The sequence below is a fragment of the Delphinapterus leucas genome, chromosome 13 (assembly GCF_059928025.1).
Source record: "Delphinapterus leucas isolate spDelLeu-1000000601 "Yukka" chromosome 13, BTC_Dleu_Yukka2, whole genome shotgun sequence".
Classification (NCBI taxonomy): Eukaryota; Metazoa; Chordata; class Mammalia; order Artiodactyla; family Monodontidae; genus Delphinapterus; species Delphinapterus leucas.
In genome coordinates, this window is record NC_143141.1 from 5,404,257 (window position 1) to 5,421,801 (window position 17,545).

At 41.4% G+C, this 17,545-nt stretch overlaps 1 protein-coding gene across 5 annotated transcripts in view; it reads right to left on the reverse strand.

The window, feature by feature from the left end:
* The window catches only part of IL18R1 (interleukin 18 receptor 1), a 41,035-nt gene that overhangs the window by 10,213 nt on the left and 13,277 nt on the right, over positions 1-17,545 (reverse strand). For 4 of the 5 annotated variants that reach the window (XM_022599020.3, XM_022599021.3, XM_089922567.1 and 1 more), the window contains 4 exons: positions 16,327-16,492; positions 13,694-13,844; positions 7,016-7,078; positions 2,929-3,049 (listed from right to left, as the gene is read on the reverse strand). In XM_022599020.3, the coding sequence (XP_022454728.1) occupies positions 2,929-3,049; positions 7,016-7,078; positions 13,694-13,844; positions 16,327-16,492 (501 nt within the window). Of the gene's footprint in view, positions 1-2,928; positions 3,050-7,015; positions 7,079-13,693; positions 13,845-16,326; positions 16,493-17,545 lie in introns of those variants that run through there. The other variant, XM_089922570.1, reaches the window with a different exon arrangement.

Consider the following 17,545-nt stretch of genomic DNA (forward strand, 5'->3'; position numbering starts at 1 on the left):
AACTGCCTAAAATTAAAATGCCTGGGAGGTAACGATGCTCAGTTGAAAACACAAGAAAATATTCTCTCTCTCAATTACAGGCACACTTCATTTTACTGAGTTTTGCTTTATTATGCTTCGCAGATACTGCACTTTTTACAAACTGAATGTGTGTGGCAACAGGGTATCACGCAAGTCTTTTGGTGCCATTTTCCCAACAGCATTTGCTCACTTTATGTTTCTGTGTCACATTTTGGTAATTCTCAAACTTTCACATTTTTTCATTAATATTATATTTGTTAAGGGGATCTGTGATCAGTGATCTTTGATGTGACTATCATAATGGTTGGACATTTATTTTAGCAATAAAGTATTTTTAATTAAGGTATGTACATCATCTTTTAAGATGCAATGCTATTGTAAACATAACTTTTATATGCATTGGGAAATCAGAACATTCACGTGACTTGCTTTATTGTGATATTTGCTTTACTGTGGTGGTCTGGAACTGAGCCCTCAATATCTCCCAGGTGTGTCTGCGTTTTCCCCCGTTCCTCCTGCCCTGACTACTCAGCATTCCTCCCACTGTGAAGTCTCCACCAGCTGTGACAATGCCGCGGATCGTTAATACAGACGCAGATTCATATCAAGTTTGTCCTAGCAGTCCTAACGACCACTCTTCTTTTGTTCAGCATTTAAAATAAATTAAAACCACTATTCTCAGACACCCCCAAGCACATGAGAAATGCCAATTAAGCTGCTCAGTGAGTGTCAGAAAATGACCGGAGGCCACCAGGAGCGGCCAGCTCTCTTTCTCTACTAAAAGGACTCAAGCCACCCTGTCCCTGATGCAGGGCACATGCTCTTGGCATCTGCCTCCCACTAGTGGCAGGCTCTGAAGGTACGCGGTCAGCCAGCACTCCCAGGTGTAGTCGCTCACCCGCCAGGCCGCCCCCGCAGCTGGGATGTGGTACCCACTGTAGCCTCTAACTGTCTCAAATGCATTTTAGAAGAGAAGTCATAAATCTGTACAGAAGTCACCCACCCAGAAATATCAACCATCTAACATCAATGTAAAATCCACAAAGAAAGCACCAAAAAAACCCACTGAGAAGCCAAAATAGATGACATAAGTTCATGCACCCAGTATAAAGAAAGATTTAGCCTCGCTTAAGCCCTCAGTTTAGCTGAAGCTCCATTTCTAATAAGCTTGGTCAATTGGTCTTCTATGCCTCCAGAGATTAACAATGGATCATGAGAAGGAGGAAATGCAGGAATCTGGTGGGGAACAGACACTGAGGACAAGATGAAGTGGCAGGATAGCCACGCAATCCAGCTGAGCCAACACTCAATGAGCACTAATCACACACCCGGTTCTGGGCGAGGGTATAAAAAAAACCTCACAAGTGCAGCTAAGGTGACAGACACCTTAGGACCACTACTCACTAGAACCTGAGTGTATAGTTACCTTAATAATGACAGTAATGACCCAAAGCCATTCAGAAACATTGTAATGGCCATAGGCTTAGCATGTTTTGTTTTAATAAGTATAATCGTTCCTTAATATAGGCTATTTAAACTAGACGGCATTTGGAAATTTTTGCACCAACTCTGCCTCCTAGATATTTATATCTAACCATTGCCCTGTGTGCGTTTTCTAGCTGTTCCTAGTGTGTTTCTAGTTTCCATTAATGGACTCTGACAGGAGAGTGCTGCCATAATTATGATCAGTGGCAATGGACCAACAACGATGTCACAGGGCAGGAGGCCAGTCATTTAAATTAGTATTTTCTTGGGTCATCACTTGCATCTGACAATCTTTGGGGACCCTTCTGGACTCGAGAAAATTCCTCACTTCTCACCTTTAAGAAAGATAATCCCTGTAAGGAATGTTCTAAAAAGAAGCTCTGAACTATCTCTAAAGAGCAGGAAGCAGTGTCTGTGCCAGCATATCTCACGCCCAGCAAAGAAATCCACCCACCCCACTCCTCCTGCCACACACACAAAGCTGTCTTCGGAGGGCTATTTCTCTCTTTGTGATTTCTGGTAATTCTCAAGTATCTTATAATGAATTATTTTCAACAATCAGAACAAAGAAAGCTGTGTGTGTAAGCCAAGTACAGGGCATAGATCTGGACAGGTAGTCACAGATGGATGGCCTGCCTGTGTCCAGGGCTGCCCCCAGGGTCCTCAGGGAAAGGTACTGATGACGTGCTTTGTCACCTATGGATACCCATCAGGCCCCACGGTGACACGTGGGCAACACAACTAGGCACGCCTACTGCACACAAGGGGCCTGGCATAACTTGTACATGTCCCAGGCTCCTGACCTGGTCTTTTCTCTGGTACACTAGTAAAAACAAAGCATTTAACACAATTTTCAAAATTCAAATGACAGTGGCCTAGGTAATCGCTCTTTTATAAGATGCTTAGGTAAAGTCCCCACCCCCATCAGATCCTGACTGACCAAAAGCTACTTCTGTAAGGCGATGCTAAAAAGCCTCATTGACCTTCTTTTTCTTTCTTTTTTTTTTTTTTTTTGGCGGTACGTGGGCCTCTCACCATTGTGGCCTCTCCCGTTGCGGAGCACAGGCTCCAGACGCGCAGTCTCAGCGGCCATGGCTCACGGGCCCAGCCGCTCCGCGGCATGTGGGATCTTCCCGGACCAGGGCACGAACCCGTGTCCCCTGCATCGGCAGGCGGACTCCCAACCACTGCGCCACCAGGGAAGCCCTGACCTTCTTTTTCTAATTTAGGTCTCAGCAATAAATTTCTGCATAATGCGTCAGCCTAGAGTATGCAAATTATAAAATATGTAAGTTATAAGTTAAACTCATCTCAAGCATCCTGTCAGCCATTCAGGAGTCTGGTGTTTTTATCTCATATATATATGATACTATATGATTTTTGTATATCATGATATGTATTATATATATCACATATTCATACCTAATTCTTGTCCCTTCCTCTTCGTGTACATTAGGATCCTTTCCACTTTTTTTCCAGATGTTCCAGTAAATCACATCCTTTTCATTCAGCAAGGCAGAGCAGTTGAGCTGTACATCTTTTCCTAGGTAAAAGTTGACAACCGATGTTCAGATTTTAGAAACTCAGGTTTCTCAAAGGTTGAAGTTAATACAGCCAATGTATATTAACCTAATATACAACGATAATATAGAGCAGCATCTAAGGAAAAAATGCCTTGTTTTGCAGTTAAAAAAAATTATAGATCAGAGAAATTAGGTTGCAACTACAAGTCATCACCAAACTATGAACTGGCTTCTCTTCAAATGTTTATGTCTAAATCAATTATTAAAACTTAGGATGGCCAGTGGACTTTCTTTTCAACCTATAGTCTAATAGGTAGTGTCAGGCCTACATACCCACTGCAACTTCTGGAAAAACAAAATGGATACAAAACAACAAAAAAAATTAAATTAGCTAAAAATTAAAGACATCAAAGTGCAGGGAAAACAAAGAGAAACAGATGAACTGAAACTACAGTCAGGAATAAAGTCCTTCCAGGGTGAGCTGAGATAGCCACCATTTTATTCCTTGAAGGAATTTGCTTTGGTTTGTACAAAATAGAGGGAATCTCATGGAGAAAAGAGAGTCCAGTGGAGATGCTGACAGCCACATGGGCTCACAGGATTATTGCTAAGGGCTTGGGCAGCATAGGAGGCTGGAAAGGCCTAATGATTTCTCCTGCAGTCTCATGGTACTTAGCAGAGTAAGTCCCACTGGAGGACAACACACACGTGACTGGAGTCTCCCCCCAGCCATAAGAGATGAAAAGCAGGTTAAATCCAACAAACCTGCATCCTAGCTACTGCTCAGCTCAATTCCTGACTGGACTGAGATGATCAAACCCTCACATTATCTGCCTAACAAAGAAAAGGCAAACACTCTTAGGGAAAAGTAATACAAACTTCATTCACCTTAGTTGTTTTACATACAGAAATATCAACAACAACAAAGAGAGGCATACAAAGGGCAAAAAAAGGGGACAATAATCAATAGAAAAAATAGGTAATAGAAGTCGACCCAAAGATGATCCAAATGCCTGACTTGGCAGATAAAGAGTATGAAATAACTAATATAAATAGGTTAAAGAAAACAGAGGAAAAGATGGACAGGTAGATGAAAAGATGGATGTTTTCAACAAAGAAGAGTAACCTATTTTAAAAGAATCAAATGAGCAACTGATAACTGAAAAAAACATGAATTTAAGGACTCAATGGTTTTAACAGAGTCTGAGCATAAAAGAAGTCAGGATTGCTAAGGCTGAATACAGGTCAAGATCAAAACTAAAGTACAGAAGGGAAAAAAATAAAAATAACAGAACAAGAGCATAATACGTGTAATTGGAGGCCCAGAAGGAGAGAAGAAAGGGGCAGAAGAAATATTCAGACATAATGGCAGAGGATTTCTCCCAAATTAATTAAATACAACCTTTGCAGACTCAAGAAGCTCAGAGGAACCCAAAGCAGGATAAATGCAAAGAACACCACACCCGGATGCATCAAAATCAAAGAGAAAGAGAAAATTCTGAAAGCAGCCAGAAGAAGAAGACACATCAAAGTACCAACAATGACACTAAAGGCCAGTCTTTCAGCAGAAACTATGGAAACCAGTGAACAACAGAAGGGCATCTTTAAAATGCAGGAAAAAACTGCCAACCTAGAATTATTGAAATTATTGAAAAAAATCTCCAAAATTGGAGGCAAATAGAGATATTTTCAAGTAAATAATAGCCAAAAGGATTTATTGCCAGCATAACCACACTATAAGAAATACCAAAGGAAATTTTTCACTCTCAAAGAAAAATTATCCCAGATGAAAGCAAGGACATACATTAAGAAATGAACAGTGCAATAAAGGACAGGCATTTGGGTAAATACAAAATAATTTCTGTGTTTCAAGGAATAATAATGCCAAATTATTGTGAGTTTTATAACATATGCAGGAGAGAAATACATAAATAGTAGCTTAAAGTGAGATAAGAGGATGAATGAAATTAACTGTTGTGAGGTTCTCACGTGTCTGTGAAATTGTCAACGTACTAAGATGTGCATTTGCCTTATTGTAGTAAGAGGATATATATTGTAATCTCTAGGAGAACTACTAATGAAGAATACAAAATGGCATAACTAAGAGGAAAACAAAACAGATTAAATAAAAAAATATTAATCTGAAAGGAAAGGAGAATAAAAGGAAGAAATAAGACATAGGACAACTGGTAAACAGCAACATGAGAGGTCTCAAACCGACTGTATTAGTAAGTCATTAAACGTAAATGTACTAAACACCATACAGACTGGATTTCAGCAAAGATCCAAATATATGCAGTTTATGGGAGACATATTTTGTGTATAAAGACAATGAAATGCTAAAAGTGAAAGGATGTGAAAAAAAAACATGCCAGTCCCAAACAAAGGAAAACTGGTGTGTCTATCTAACATGAGAGAGAGTAGGGATTGGAAAAAGATAGTATGATAGATAAAGAGAGAAATTTCATAATGTCAAAGTGTCAATTCAAGAGGCATCAAGTTGAATGTGCCCATAAGATAACCTCAACATACATAAAGCAAAAATAGACGGAACTAAAGGATATGTAGACAACTTGACCATCATAGCTGGAGATATTAACATCTCTCTTGGCAATTAGTAAGGATATTGATGATTTGAAGAGTACCATTAACCAACTTCACCTAATTGATATTTATAGAAGGACTAAACGAAAATCTGCAGAATACACATTTGTTTCAAATGCACTTAGAACATTTTGGTCCAAGTAAGTTACTACAAATTTTAAGATTTAAATGATACAATGTATACTCTTGGACCATAATGGAACTAAACTGGACATCAATAACAGAAAAATAACTGGAAAATCCTCCATATATTTGGAAATTAAGAAACATTAAGTAATCCATAGATGAAAGAAATATCACAAGGAAAAATTTTTTAAATAGTTAAAACTTTGAACTGAATAGTTATGAAAATATGGCATATCAACATTGTTGGAAACAGCTAACCAGTGATTAGAGGGAAATGTAGAACTTAAAATACACATACTACAGGAGAGGAGAATTTAAATTAATTCTCTAACTCTCCATGTGTACAAAGGAAAAATGAGGTGCAAATTAAGCCTAAAATGAGAAGAAAAAATAATAAAGTTCAGAAATCAATAAAACTAGAAACCAGGCAAGCCACAAACACAAATGGCAAAGTATCTGAGCTCCACTGGGCATATGTGGTCATTTATACATGACTGTGGCCATCTGTAGTCAAAGGGTGTGTGCTTTGGAAACAATCAACAGGATCAAATGACAATCAACAACAAACAAACAATGTAAGAAACATGAATCCCAGCTCTGCCCCTTTCCTGGGGTTTAACTTCAGACAAATTACTTAACCTTTCTGAGCTTTGGTCATTTAATCCGAAACTTAAATGGGAACAATACCCCTCAGAGTTGCTTTGAGGATTTAATACAATAACATATTTCAGTTACCTAATCCAATACTCAGTTTAGCATACGTGAATTTATTCTTCTCCTTCCTTCCTTTCTCCTTTGAAAGAAATTACTCAACTGGACATATCAATTCGTCAAGACCTGTCTAAACAAACCCTAAATGTAGAGTCGAGTCCATTGATTCAAAGTGAACCCCTTAATCAAATATTCAAACCACACAATAAGTTTGAATCATTTCTCTAGAGTATTCTCATTGAGTTTGCATATTTAAAAATGATCATAGATACTATTAGAGAAAAGCCACATACAAAGTGACTAAAACCACAGGTCTGCAAACCACAGGCACTTCCATAATCTTTTGAACAGACTGTTAACTGTCATTATTACTAAAAAGGGCAACATTCAAACAATGACAAGGTTTTCCTGCTTTTTCAATATTCTTCAGTAAACATGGTATGTGTTGTGAAAACAATGTTGATCAATAAGGAACCAGATTTAGCCTTGGAAGACTATTATGACCCCCATTCACAAATCCAAAATATAGGTATGTCAAAATATACCTAATTCCACTTTAACATGCGTAAGCTTTGGTCCAAGAAGAGCTGGAATTATATTACTGTTGTCTGAAAGTGAAAAAAGAAAAGAAAAATGCATTAGTGTTACAAGGAGTTTTGCTAAGACAGACGTTTGTTGTAATACACTTATTATTCCGGGTAACCAAGATTCTAACAGTCATCATTATACATTTATTATTTAATGTATTTTCATCAAATAAGGGTTGCAGGGAATACTGGTTGTTGTTTCACTTTCCATCAACTCAAAGCTCACCTCACTGGAGAAAGCACACTGAATTTGGTCTCCCCTCAATTCCAGCCTCTGCCTTCTGCCACTTCAGATAAAAGCCAGAAGAAGAAGCTCATCCAGGGAGACAATGAAACTTTTAGGACTTAGAAGATGCAAAGTCACTGGGATATGTCTTTCTGCTCTGCCTTTCCTCCTTCCATCTGCTCTCAACTCCTCAAGATAGATTTATTGGGTGCAAGGTCAAGACTCAGGTAGGGTAGGCAAAGCACTTACTCTCAGAAGCCTCCTGAGACCCTCCCCTGGCAGGACAGTGAGAGGAGTGCCCCTGGATGCCTCACTTGCCTCACCTTAGTCCCAGTCCTGCTGGGGTGTCCACCCCCTGTAAACTCAGTTCTACTTCTGTTCCTTAGTGACCTCTGACCCAGACTGGAGGTACACAGATATGCTCTACCTCAGCCCCATTGAGTAACACTTAGGAAGGAAGCAATCCCCCAGCAACCTCCCACTGAGGACTACCCCACAACCTAGGATGCTAATAACTGCAGAACACGGACAGCCCCGTGGTCCCGCATTCACATGGCTATGTAGTCCAGTCCCTGCTGCTCCCATTATCAGCATCGGCAGCTTTCTTCATGACCTGGACTCCCCCTTCTAAGTGCTTCCGGTGCTTCTGGGGCATTTACAAGTAACGTCCAGTGCCTCCCTCATGGGGGCTCCCAGGCGCCCAGCAGATGTGCTTGCTCACGAGGACTAAAGGGGGCTCAGGTACTCTCCTGCAGCACCCACGCCCTCCTAGGCTCTCCCAGGAAGCACGTGCTACAGAGTGAAGAGCAAAGAAGGGAAAGGAGAAGTAATGTGGGCAAGGATACAGAAAGAAACTAGCGTAGCAAAACCCCAGGGTAAAGGACTTCCCTGGAGGTCCAGTGGTTAATAAGACTCCGTGCTTCCACTGCAGGGGGCACGGGTTCAATCCCTGGTCGGGGAAGTAAGATCCCGCAAGCTGTGCAGTGCAGCCAAAAATAAATAGATAAATAAAAATTTAAAATAAAATAGTTAAAATATGGTGATCTTCAACCATCTTTGTAATGAGCTGAGAGGTAGATCATAGATAATTAAAAACAAAAAACAAAAAACCCAGGGTAAGAATCTCTTCTGGAATTCAGACTCCGGGCAAGACTAGAATTCACGTCGGCAGGAAGAGCTGGAGGAGCCGCTGCCAGACAAGGAGCTGACCCTCAGGTCTGAGCACAGAGGAACAGAGGTTGCTTCAAGCACGCAGGGGCAGGAGGTGGTTTTGAGTATTGGAGAAAATTGCTACTGATTATTTTTCTCTTCATCGATCTCCTTTTCTCAGGAATTTGGTGGGAGTCCCGGGAAGAGGAGGTGTAAAGGACATCTTTATGGAAGGACATCTTTGAGAAAGGATGCCATCTACTAGAACTCAAAGCAGATCATGGAGAACCCAGAGCAGTACTGGGTTTGTAAAACTGGTGTAAAGTGAAGGGTACAATCCTACTGAAGGTAACAGAAGGAAGGGAACACTTCAGTGTGTGCCCCTGGCATGGCTAGTCTACCTCTGAAGTTACTATCCCTGGAACAAAATGGCACAGAGACGGTCAGCTGCAGGAGGAGAGACATCAGCAGATCAGCCAGAGAGTGAGATGAAGACAAAAGGCAGAGGCCAGGTGGGCTGAGTGGCCTGTGATCCACAGCAGTGATGCTCCCCACGTGACAGTGCAGAGATCTACATCCGTGACCACAGGTGAGCACAGACAAGGTAGGCGCTCAGTCCCGCTGCCCTCAGCAGAGGCCATGATACCTCCTGATCATCAGCTTTAACTCTAAGCTCCACATTTTAGAAGAATGGTGGCAAACTTCACCAAATCCAAAGGAAAAGGGCCAGGATGGTGAAGAGTCCTGACTTCCTGTTGAATGAGGCACGACTGAAGAAACGGTTCCTATCTCAGTACAGAGCGACCTTGGAGATATTGTGGGTTCTGTCCAGACCACCACAATAAAATGAATGTGACAACAAAGCGAGTCATACAACTCTTGGTTTCCCAGCACATATAAAAGTTATGTTTACACTGTACTACAGTCTATTAAGTGTGCAATAGCATTATGTCTAAAAAACAATGTACATATTTTAATTTAAAAATAATGCTGTTGGAAAAATGGCGCTGATACACTGGCTCAATGCTGGGTTTCCGCAAACCTTCAATTTGCAAAAAAAAAAAAAAAAATGCAGTATCTGCAAAACGCAATAAAATGAGGTATGCCTGTAATTCACTCAACAGACATGTAATGAGCACATGTACAAAGGTCCAGCCGTAAGTACAGGGGAGACCAACATGAGGAATAGAACACAGGTTAATCCCTTCTTTCCAGGAGCTCTCATTCTAGTGACAGAAACAGACATGTCATCTGATCCTGACAGCAACCAGAAATAAGAACAAGAGGCCGTGGGAGCACGGAGGAGGACGGACACTTAGCTGAGTCCTGAAAGACACAGGTGGCGTTCTCCAAGAAGACGAGGAAAACAAGATGGGTGGTTAAGACAGAAGAATAGCACGTGGGGCAGTGTGGGGATATGGGAGTGAGGAGATGGGAGACGGTAATATTAAGATGGTAATAACAGAGCTTTCCATGTCCCTGGCACCACTATCAAGGCTCTACAACCTCACTCACTCGGTCCTCAAGGCAACCCTCTGAGGGATGACTCAACTCATTACTGTCCCATGTCACTAGTGAGGAATGAGAGGCAGAGAAAAACTCAGTCATTTAACTCAGCCAAGGTCACAAGCTCACAGGGTTCAATGAAAGGATCTGGCACAATTCCTGGTCTTGTGCACATGCTCTTTGGATAATGGATATTCTTCTTTTTTTTTTTTTGTGGTACGCCGGCCTCTCACTGTTGCAGCCTCTCCCATTGCAGAGCACAGGCTCCGGACGCGCAGGCTCAGCGGCCATGGCTCACGGGCCCAGCTGCTCCGCAGCATGTGGGATCTTCCCGGACCGGGGCACGAACCCATGTCCCCTGCATCGGCAGGCGGACTCTCAACCACTGCACCACCAGGGAAGCCCAATAATGGATGTTCTTACTGCTCCTTCCAAGAAGGAAGGAAAGAGGAGCTGATGGGCAGAAAGCAGAGATGGATGAAGGGAGGGAATTGGCGGTGGAAGTGTCAAGGGACCAGAGATGTAGGATTTATACGATATTAAAGAAAGTCGAACTGAAGAATTTAAGGTAGACAAATAGAACTTATTGAGTTTAAGAATTTAGTTATGGGATACCCAGGTTATGGGGCATGACAAGCAGGATAATGTCCCCCCCACCAAGGATGTTCACATCCTAACCCCCAGATCCTGAATATTATACCTTACGTGGCAAAAGGGGCTTTGCAATATGAGTTAATGTAGGATTTTCGGATACAGAGGCTGTTCCGGGTTAGCCAGGTGCAATCACAAGCATGCTCATAAGCAGGAGGCAGAGAGTCAGAGTCAGAAAAGGAGACGATGAGATGAAGGAAGAGGTGAAAGAGATCTGAAGACGCTGCGCTGCGGGCTCTGAGGATGGAGGACGTGGCATGCACCAAGGATGCAAGGCGCCTCTAGAAGCTGCAGAAGGCAAGGAATCGATTCTCCTCCAGAACCTCCAGGAGGAATGCAATCCTACCAAAACCTTGATTTCAGCCCAGTGAACCCGGTTCAGATTTCTGTAAGCTAACACATTTGTGCAGTTTGAAGACAGGAAGTTTGTGGTACTCTGTCCATTCGCAATGCGTGGAGTACAGCTATATAAGTGGATGGCTGGAGAGAAGAGGGAAAACGCTGCTAAAGTCGACGAGCTCTGGTAACTGTGAACCCACAACGTTGTTGAATGAGTCATCCCAGGAGTTTACAGCTTCCTAGATGATGGGAAAGAACGTGAAGGGTGGGTAAGCCACCTGTCTTCAGACACTCGAAGGAGCTGTCATTTTCAGAAGGGACCAGACAATCTGTGGGGTTACTCAAGGCAAACACAAACAGTGAGTGGAAGCTACAAGAAGGAGTAATTGGACTCAATAAGACAAAAAGACTTCTCTACAATCAATCATTAAAATCTGGACCCAGGGCTTCCCTGGTGGCGCAGTGGTTAAGAATCCGCCTGCCAATGCAGGGGACACGGGTTCAAGCCCCGGTCCGGGAAGATCCCACATGCTGCGGAGCAATTAAACCCGTGCACCACAACTACTGAGCCTGTGCTCTAGAGCCCGCGAGCCACAACTACTGAGCCTGCGTGCTGCAACTACTGAAGTCCGCGTGCCTAGAGCCCGTGCTCCACAACAAGAGAAGCCACCACAATGAGAAGCCCGTGCACCGTGATGAAGAGTAGCCCTTGCTCGCCGCAACTAGAGAAAGCCCACGCATAGCAACGAAGACCCAATGCGGCCAAAAGTGAATTAATTAATTAATTTTTAAAAATCTGGACCCATCTGCTGTGTGATTTGGTAATTTCCACGGTAGTTCCTGAATGATCTATTATTGGCTGAGTCATATGAAGGCTATCTTCACTGGATACGGTTTAATTAATTTACTTCCAGGGTCTCTGTCACCCTAAAATTCCAGGCTTCAGTTTTTCCATTATATATGGTCTGGGTTCATGATAAACCAGACTAGTAGCCATCATCCCAAAATATACAGCCCTTTTCTACAGCCACGCCTGTGCTCCTTATACGTTCTTATTCCAGCCCAACCCCAGCACGTCCTTCTGCCCGTCCATCACACGCAGCCTCTGAGAACCAGCTCAAACAGAGCCTCCGACATCTATTCTACCTCTGGACTCTCTGCACCCTTAGCACCTCACAGATGACTCCAATTTCATATTCTACGGTGCTTCTATGTGGCTTATCACCTCGATACTGAGCAGGGCCCTGTGGGGCTCCTGGGCACAAAAGCCTTTCTGTGTCCTCCGTTTCTGGATTACAGGACATAGGCTTCATTCAGCCTCCAGGACCTTCCCCGAGTTCCATTGACAGGTTCAAACAGATGCTAATCAGGGAAGGGAGGGGATGCAGAGACCAGGGAGGAGCAGTCAGGACACAACAGTGCAGACTTGGGGCAGGGTCCTGGTTCCCCTCAAGGGATGCACAGAACAATATCTTTGAGCTGTTTTGCAGGTACTGAAACCCCCTCCAGGCGGGAGAAGTTAATGGTGATAAATGGAACATTTCCCGCCATATCAGTAAACAAAGGATGTCACAGTCATCAGCGATTGCAGCCCTCCAAGGGAGCTGGTGAGCCCTGAGGAAACTCAGGAAGGAAAGAATACCTACCATCCAGCAGCCATCAGACTGCAGCCACTCCTTAGGGTGCCCTGAAGAAACTCAGGGTGAGAAAACACAGGATACTGGCCCCAGATAGCTGAGATGCACATCAAAGGAATGATGCCAGACAGCCCAGACTCTTGCATCTTCCCATACATAGAAAAGCGATAAATTCCTTAACTTGGGATATCTGGCTTTCTTTAATTAACAATAATCTTTTGACGTTCAGACTACCTTCCCTTTGTTGCAAAACTTCTATATAACCTGGGTCCCCCCCTCGCTTCCTCGGAGCAGTTCTCTCAGGGTTACTTGAGATGCTGCCTCCCAGGTTTGAAATCCTAAAAATTCCCACCGAATAAAACATAACTCTCAGCTTTTAGGTTGTGCGTATTTTTTAGGTCGACTACAGTAAGCACGTAGATCCCAGACCGGTTGGAACCAGAAGGTTGATGATGCCGACTCCCGATGACCTCACCACCAGCCAATCAGAGGAGTGTCCACGAGATGACCACGCCCCTGCTCCTTGAACGCTATAAGGCTCCTCACGACCCGCTCCAGGGCAGGACACACAGTCGTGAGGGCATGAGCCCGCTGTGGTCCCCTTTGCCTGGCAAAGCGATAAAGCTGTTTTTTTCTACTTCACCCACAACTCTGTCTCAGAGATTTAATTCGGTGTCAGGGTACAGAGGCCAGGTTTGGCTTCAACCTTTCCTGACTGTAATCAAGTTCCTGAGAATCGTACATTATTCACTTCATTTTGTATTTCCATGCTTCCCTTACCTCCCAATACTCAGTACAGTTTATTGAATATAGACACCCATCAATAAGGATTTACTGAGTGCAAGCACATGCTTAATAACAAAAGATTCCACAATTTAGTCAAATACCAATTAAGAGAACTGACGCATCAGAGGTTCACCTATATAAACTTTCATTATTATCCCCCCCAAAATTTTCAGCATGGCAGGTGATGCCGAAATGATCTTCACCCTTATATTTGAACTAGTGATGTGGTCACGACTCTAACTAAGTTTGCCTCAGGCTTTCCGTACGGCTTTAGAAAAAAAGAAAATATTCCATTTTACTAAGATACATTTGTTTTTTTCCCGATTCTAAGATTTCTCTTACCTCCAACTATTGTTATATTGAAGGTTTTGGTGACGTTAAATAGTTTGCCATTACGAAGAAGGAAAAACATGCAGGTATAATATCCCTGATCTTTAAACTCTGCATTCTTCTTTAAAAATGGGTTTTGATTGTTCTCTATCTTTTCACAGTTCTGTTATTAAAAAAAGCAAGTTAAAATATTTTAAGTGAGAGTGGTATCATATGACAAGAATTCAAAATTTTAAAGTTAAAGATCTTTAGAGAAAGAGGGAAATAGAATAAAAACTAGCAATTTCTGAGCAAATGTCTCAGTGATCCGGCACTGCCTCTACTGGAACAATGAAATAGAGTCCCATTCCTGGTATTATCATTATTATTAATACATGCTGGGAAATAGAGTATAGGGGGCACTGTAGCTGCTTTCCTCATTTTCCTTTAATCTCTCTCTTTACGCACAAAGAGAGGGAAGAAGAGGAGAAAGGAAAAAAACCCACTACAACAAAAAATATCCCTGCTTGGATCAAAACTTTCCATGGGATTCTATTTCTTAATGCTTTTAGCTGAATTCCATGTATTCAGGACTACCCATCCCGGGGATGGGTAGTGGAGGTGGGAACAGAATTACTCAGAGAACCAGGTACCTAGCAGACTACCCATACCCATCGATGTCCTCCACCAGAAGACAGTGGACTGATTAGAAATGCATGAAAAATACTCAATGTATAGGCACACACAAACATGTCTCCCTATCACAAATTTCTGTATGTTGTAGGAATTAATAATAACAAAAAGGCCACCTTTTTCAATCCAGCCATCAGGTACCAGTAAATAGGTTCTGAAGCAATCTAAGAATGAGAGGGGGAAGATGGAAACTAAATTGCTAACCTTCGCTATGTGACACCGTTCCTGTAAATACCAACCAAGGAGCAGCTACTGCCCACAGACTCCTCTCAAAGCTGCCAAAGCTGGTAGCAAGCGGAGATAGACCCAGAGGATGCTTAGAATGGGCTTGTGAAGCACCCACATGTGTATCTCACATCAGTGAATTGTTTCTGCATACACCAAATTTTTATAAACCCCAACTTATTTTTTCTAAGGCATATTAAAATATCAATTCCAAGGCATATAAAAATATCTTTATTTTTTTTCCAATCGTTTACTGATTTAGCTTCCTCGTTCCCCTCCCCTCAATTTTCTAGCTAAAAACACTCTCAATACGTCTATTTCTAAATTCAAATACCTGCGTAGAGGGATTTCTTAAAACCCAGTACACTGATCCCCACACGTTTATATATACTGTAAAAACATTTGTACATGTGACAGGAAATAGAGTCAAGTCAACTCAGGGCTGATACAGATATTTGGAAAACATTTTGGATAAGAGCTTCCCTTGAAAAATCACAAGTAAACAGCGTTCAAGCAAAAGCTACAAACAAACATTTCTAAGGCGTCATCATTGGAACTGGAACTTTCTCAAGGTCGTCTCTTCAGACCACCCTCTCTCACAGCTCTTCAAAGTGTCCATGACAGAGTGACACTTTTCAGGTTTGTTCCTCTATAGAAATAATATAATTTGTGTTGTGTGTGTGCAGGTATGTGTATGCATATTATGTATGTACGTGTGACTGCATATATACTTGTGCGTATACAATTTCCACAGGATTGTCTAAAGGAGCTCTTACAACTCAACAAGTAAAAGGTACGTCAACTGAAGAAAACAGTTCACAAGAGAAGTAATATTAAGAGGCAGTAAATACATAAAAATGTTTAACTTGTTATTAAGGAAAGAAATAGCGGAAAGATACTAAGAGTTACAGAAGTTTTGCACGTCAGATTTTTAAATGTTCTTTAAAGTATTCATTCCCATGTGGTAGTGATATGAGAAAAAGATGGTTTTAAAGTGGTGTAGTTCCCTGGAGAGCAGCTTGATAATTTAAATCAAAAGCCATAAACATGCTCATAGCCTTTGATCCAGTTATTCTACTTTTAGGGATTTAGTTAAAGAATAAAATCAAAATACACCTCCTGAGTTATGGGAATGATATTTATTTTAGCCTTATAAATAATAGTGAAAAGTAGGAAATTAACAAATGTCCAATAACAGGGGCTTTGATACAAGTATATACACATGGAATCCATGTTTGGGAAAATGTTTAAAGATGTGGAGAAATCATCACAATATAATTTTTAGTGGATAAAGGAAAACACCACTTTTTAAAAGTAGATGTTTACACGGAGAAAAACCCCATTCTCTGGCTGGTGGGATTATGAATGATCTCTATCTTCATCGTTCATTTTTTCCATCTTCCAATTTTGTAAATGCATATAGTCAGAACAAACATATACAACAGAATTTAAAATTTTAAGTATATGCAGCAGAAGAAAATGAACTAGCATTCCTAAAAATTAAAGTTTTTGAAAGAAAAGGAAAATTAAGGAAGGGAGAGGAAGCTGTTATCATTTATTGAATGCCTAACACGGGGCAGGAACCTTGACACTTGCGTTACATGTAGGAGCTCAGACAGGCCACCTGAGCTGTGTGGACTCACAGTTTGTATGTTACAAGACCAAAATGCTTCACAACCATCAGACCCTCACTTTGGAATTTTGTCTTTTCTGTCAAGTTTTAAGTTAAAATATTTTTAAAGCGTTACCTTATACAATAATGTTCTGTTGACCAGTTTTTGATAGTAACTATGTTCACAGGCTATCTGCAAAGATTTTTTAACTTCCACAGATTTACTCATTACTTGTTTCTCAGTAAAACAGCTGTGTTTAGGTCTTCTGATGACATTTAATTTCCAGTCATGAGTATCATTTCTAGGAAATAAAGGGTTAGACATATTTTATCATTAGTACAGAGACTTTGCAAATACCACCTTTTAGTAACCAATCCAGTGAAAAATTTCCCTTATTTTTGTATAAAGAGACTCATTCATTGATGCCCAAATCCTGCTCTGTCTCTTTTTGGTTCAGTGCAGCAAGAAATTTAATAACTGCCATGGGAGCGGGGGTAGAGGGTAGTAAATGAGAAAAACCCGAGATGTCCTAAACACACACACACACACACACACACTCACACACACAAACCTACATCAGACCATATGTATTATGGATGTCAGGACAGAAATGTTTAAAACGTCAATGATCTTTAGAGACGGACAGGTTCAAAGATTCTTAACCCAGGATGGGAGAGTGGAGGTGGTTTCATGAGGACTATAATGCTTTCTGAAGGTCTGTATATATGCATTGCATTTTATATTTCTCAGGACACTTTGTTCCCATCCTCTTCTCTTACTGTTGAGTAAACCATGTCTGGAGTGGCTGCTCTCCATGTAGTTATATTAGCACTTTAAGTACCTTACTAACGAAAAATTAGTTTGAATAGATGTCATTGCTGTTCCTTCTGGTTAGAAGTTAGGAATAGAGAGGAGGAAAAAACTTTAACAGCATTTTTGGAAACGATCTTTCTGTTAACTTTTTATTTTATACTGGAGTATAGTTGATTTCCAATGTTGTGTTAGTTTCAGGTGTACAGCAAAGTGATTCAGTTATACATATACATGTATCTATTTTTTTCAAATTCTTTTTGAAATTTTTTGGGGTTAGGTTGTTGCATAATATTGAGCAGAGTGCCCTGTGCTATACAGTCGGTCATTGTCGGTTATCCATTTTAAATATAGTAGTGGAAATGATCTTTTAAAAAAGAAAATGTCTGCAATCTCATGTCTGCTTGAACTGCACGTTACATAGAGATCCATATACTAAATACTACACGAGGTTACGTTGTCCTGTGTGCCTGACACATCTGTACTCGCCCCCCAGAGGCTCTTTCAGCTCTCCTTTTGAGTCTACAATCAGATGGACAGAAAA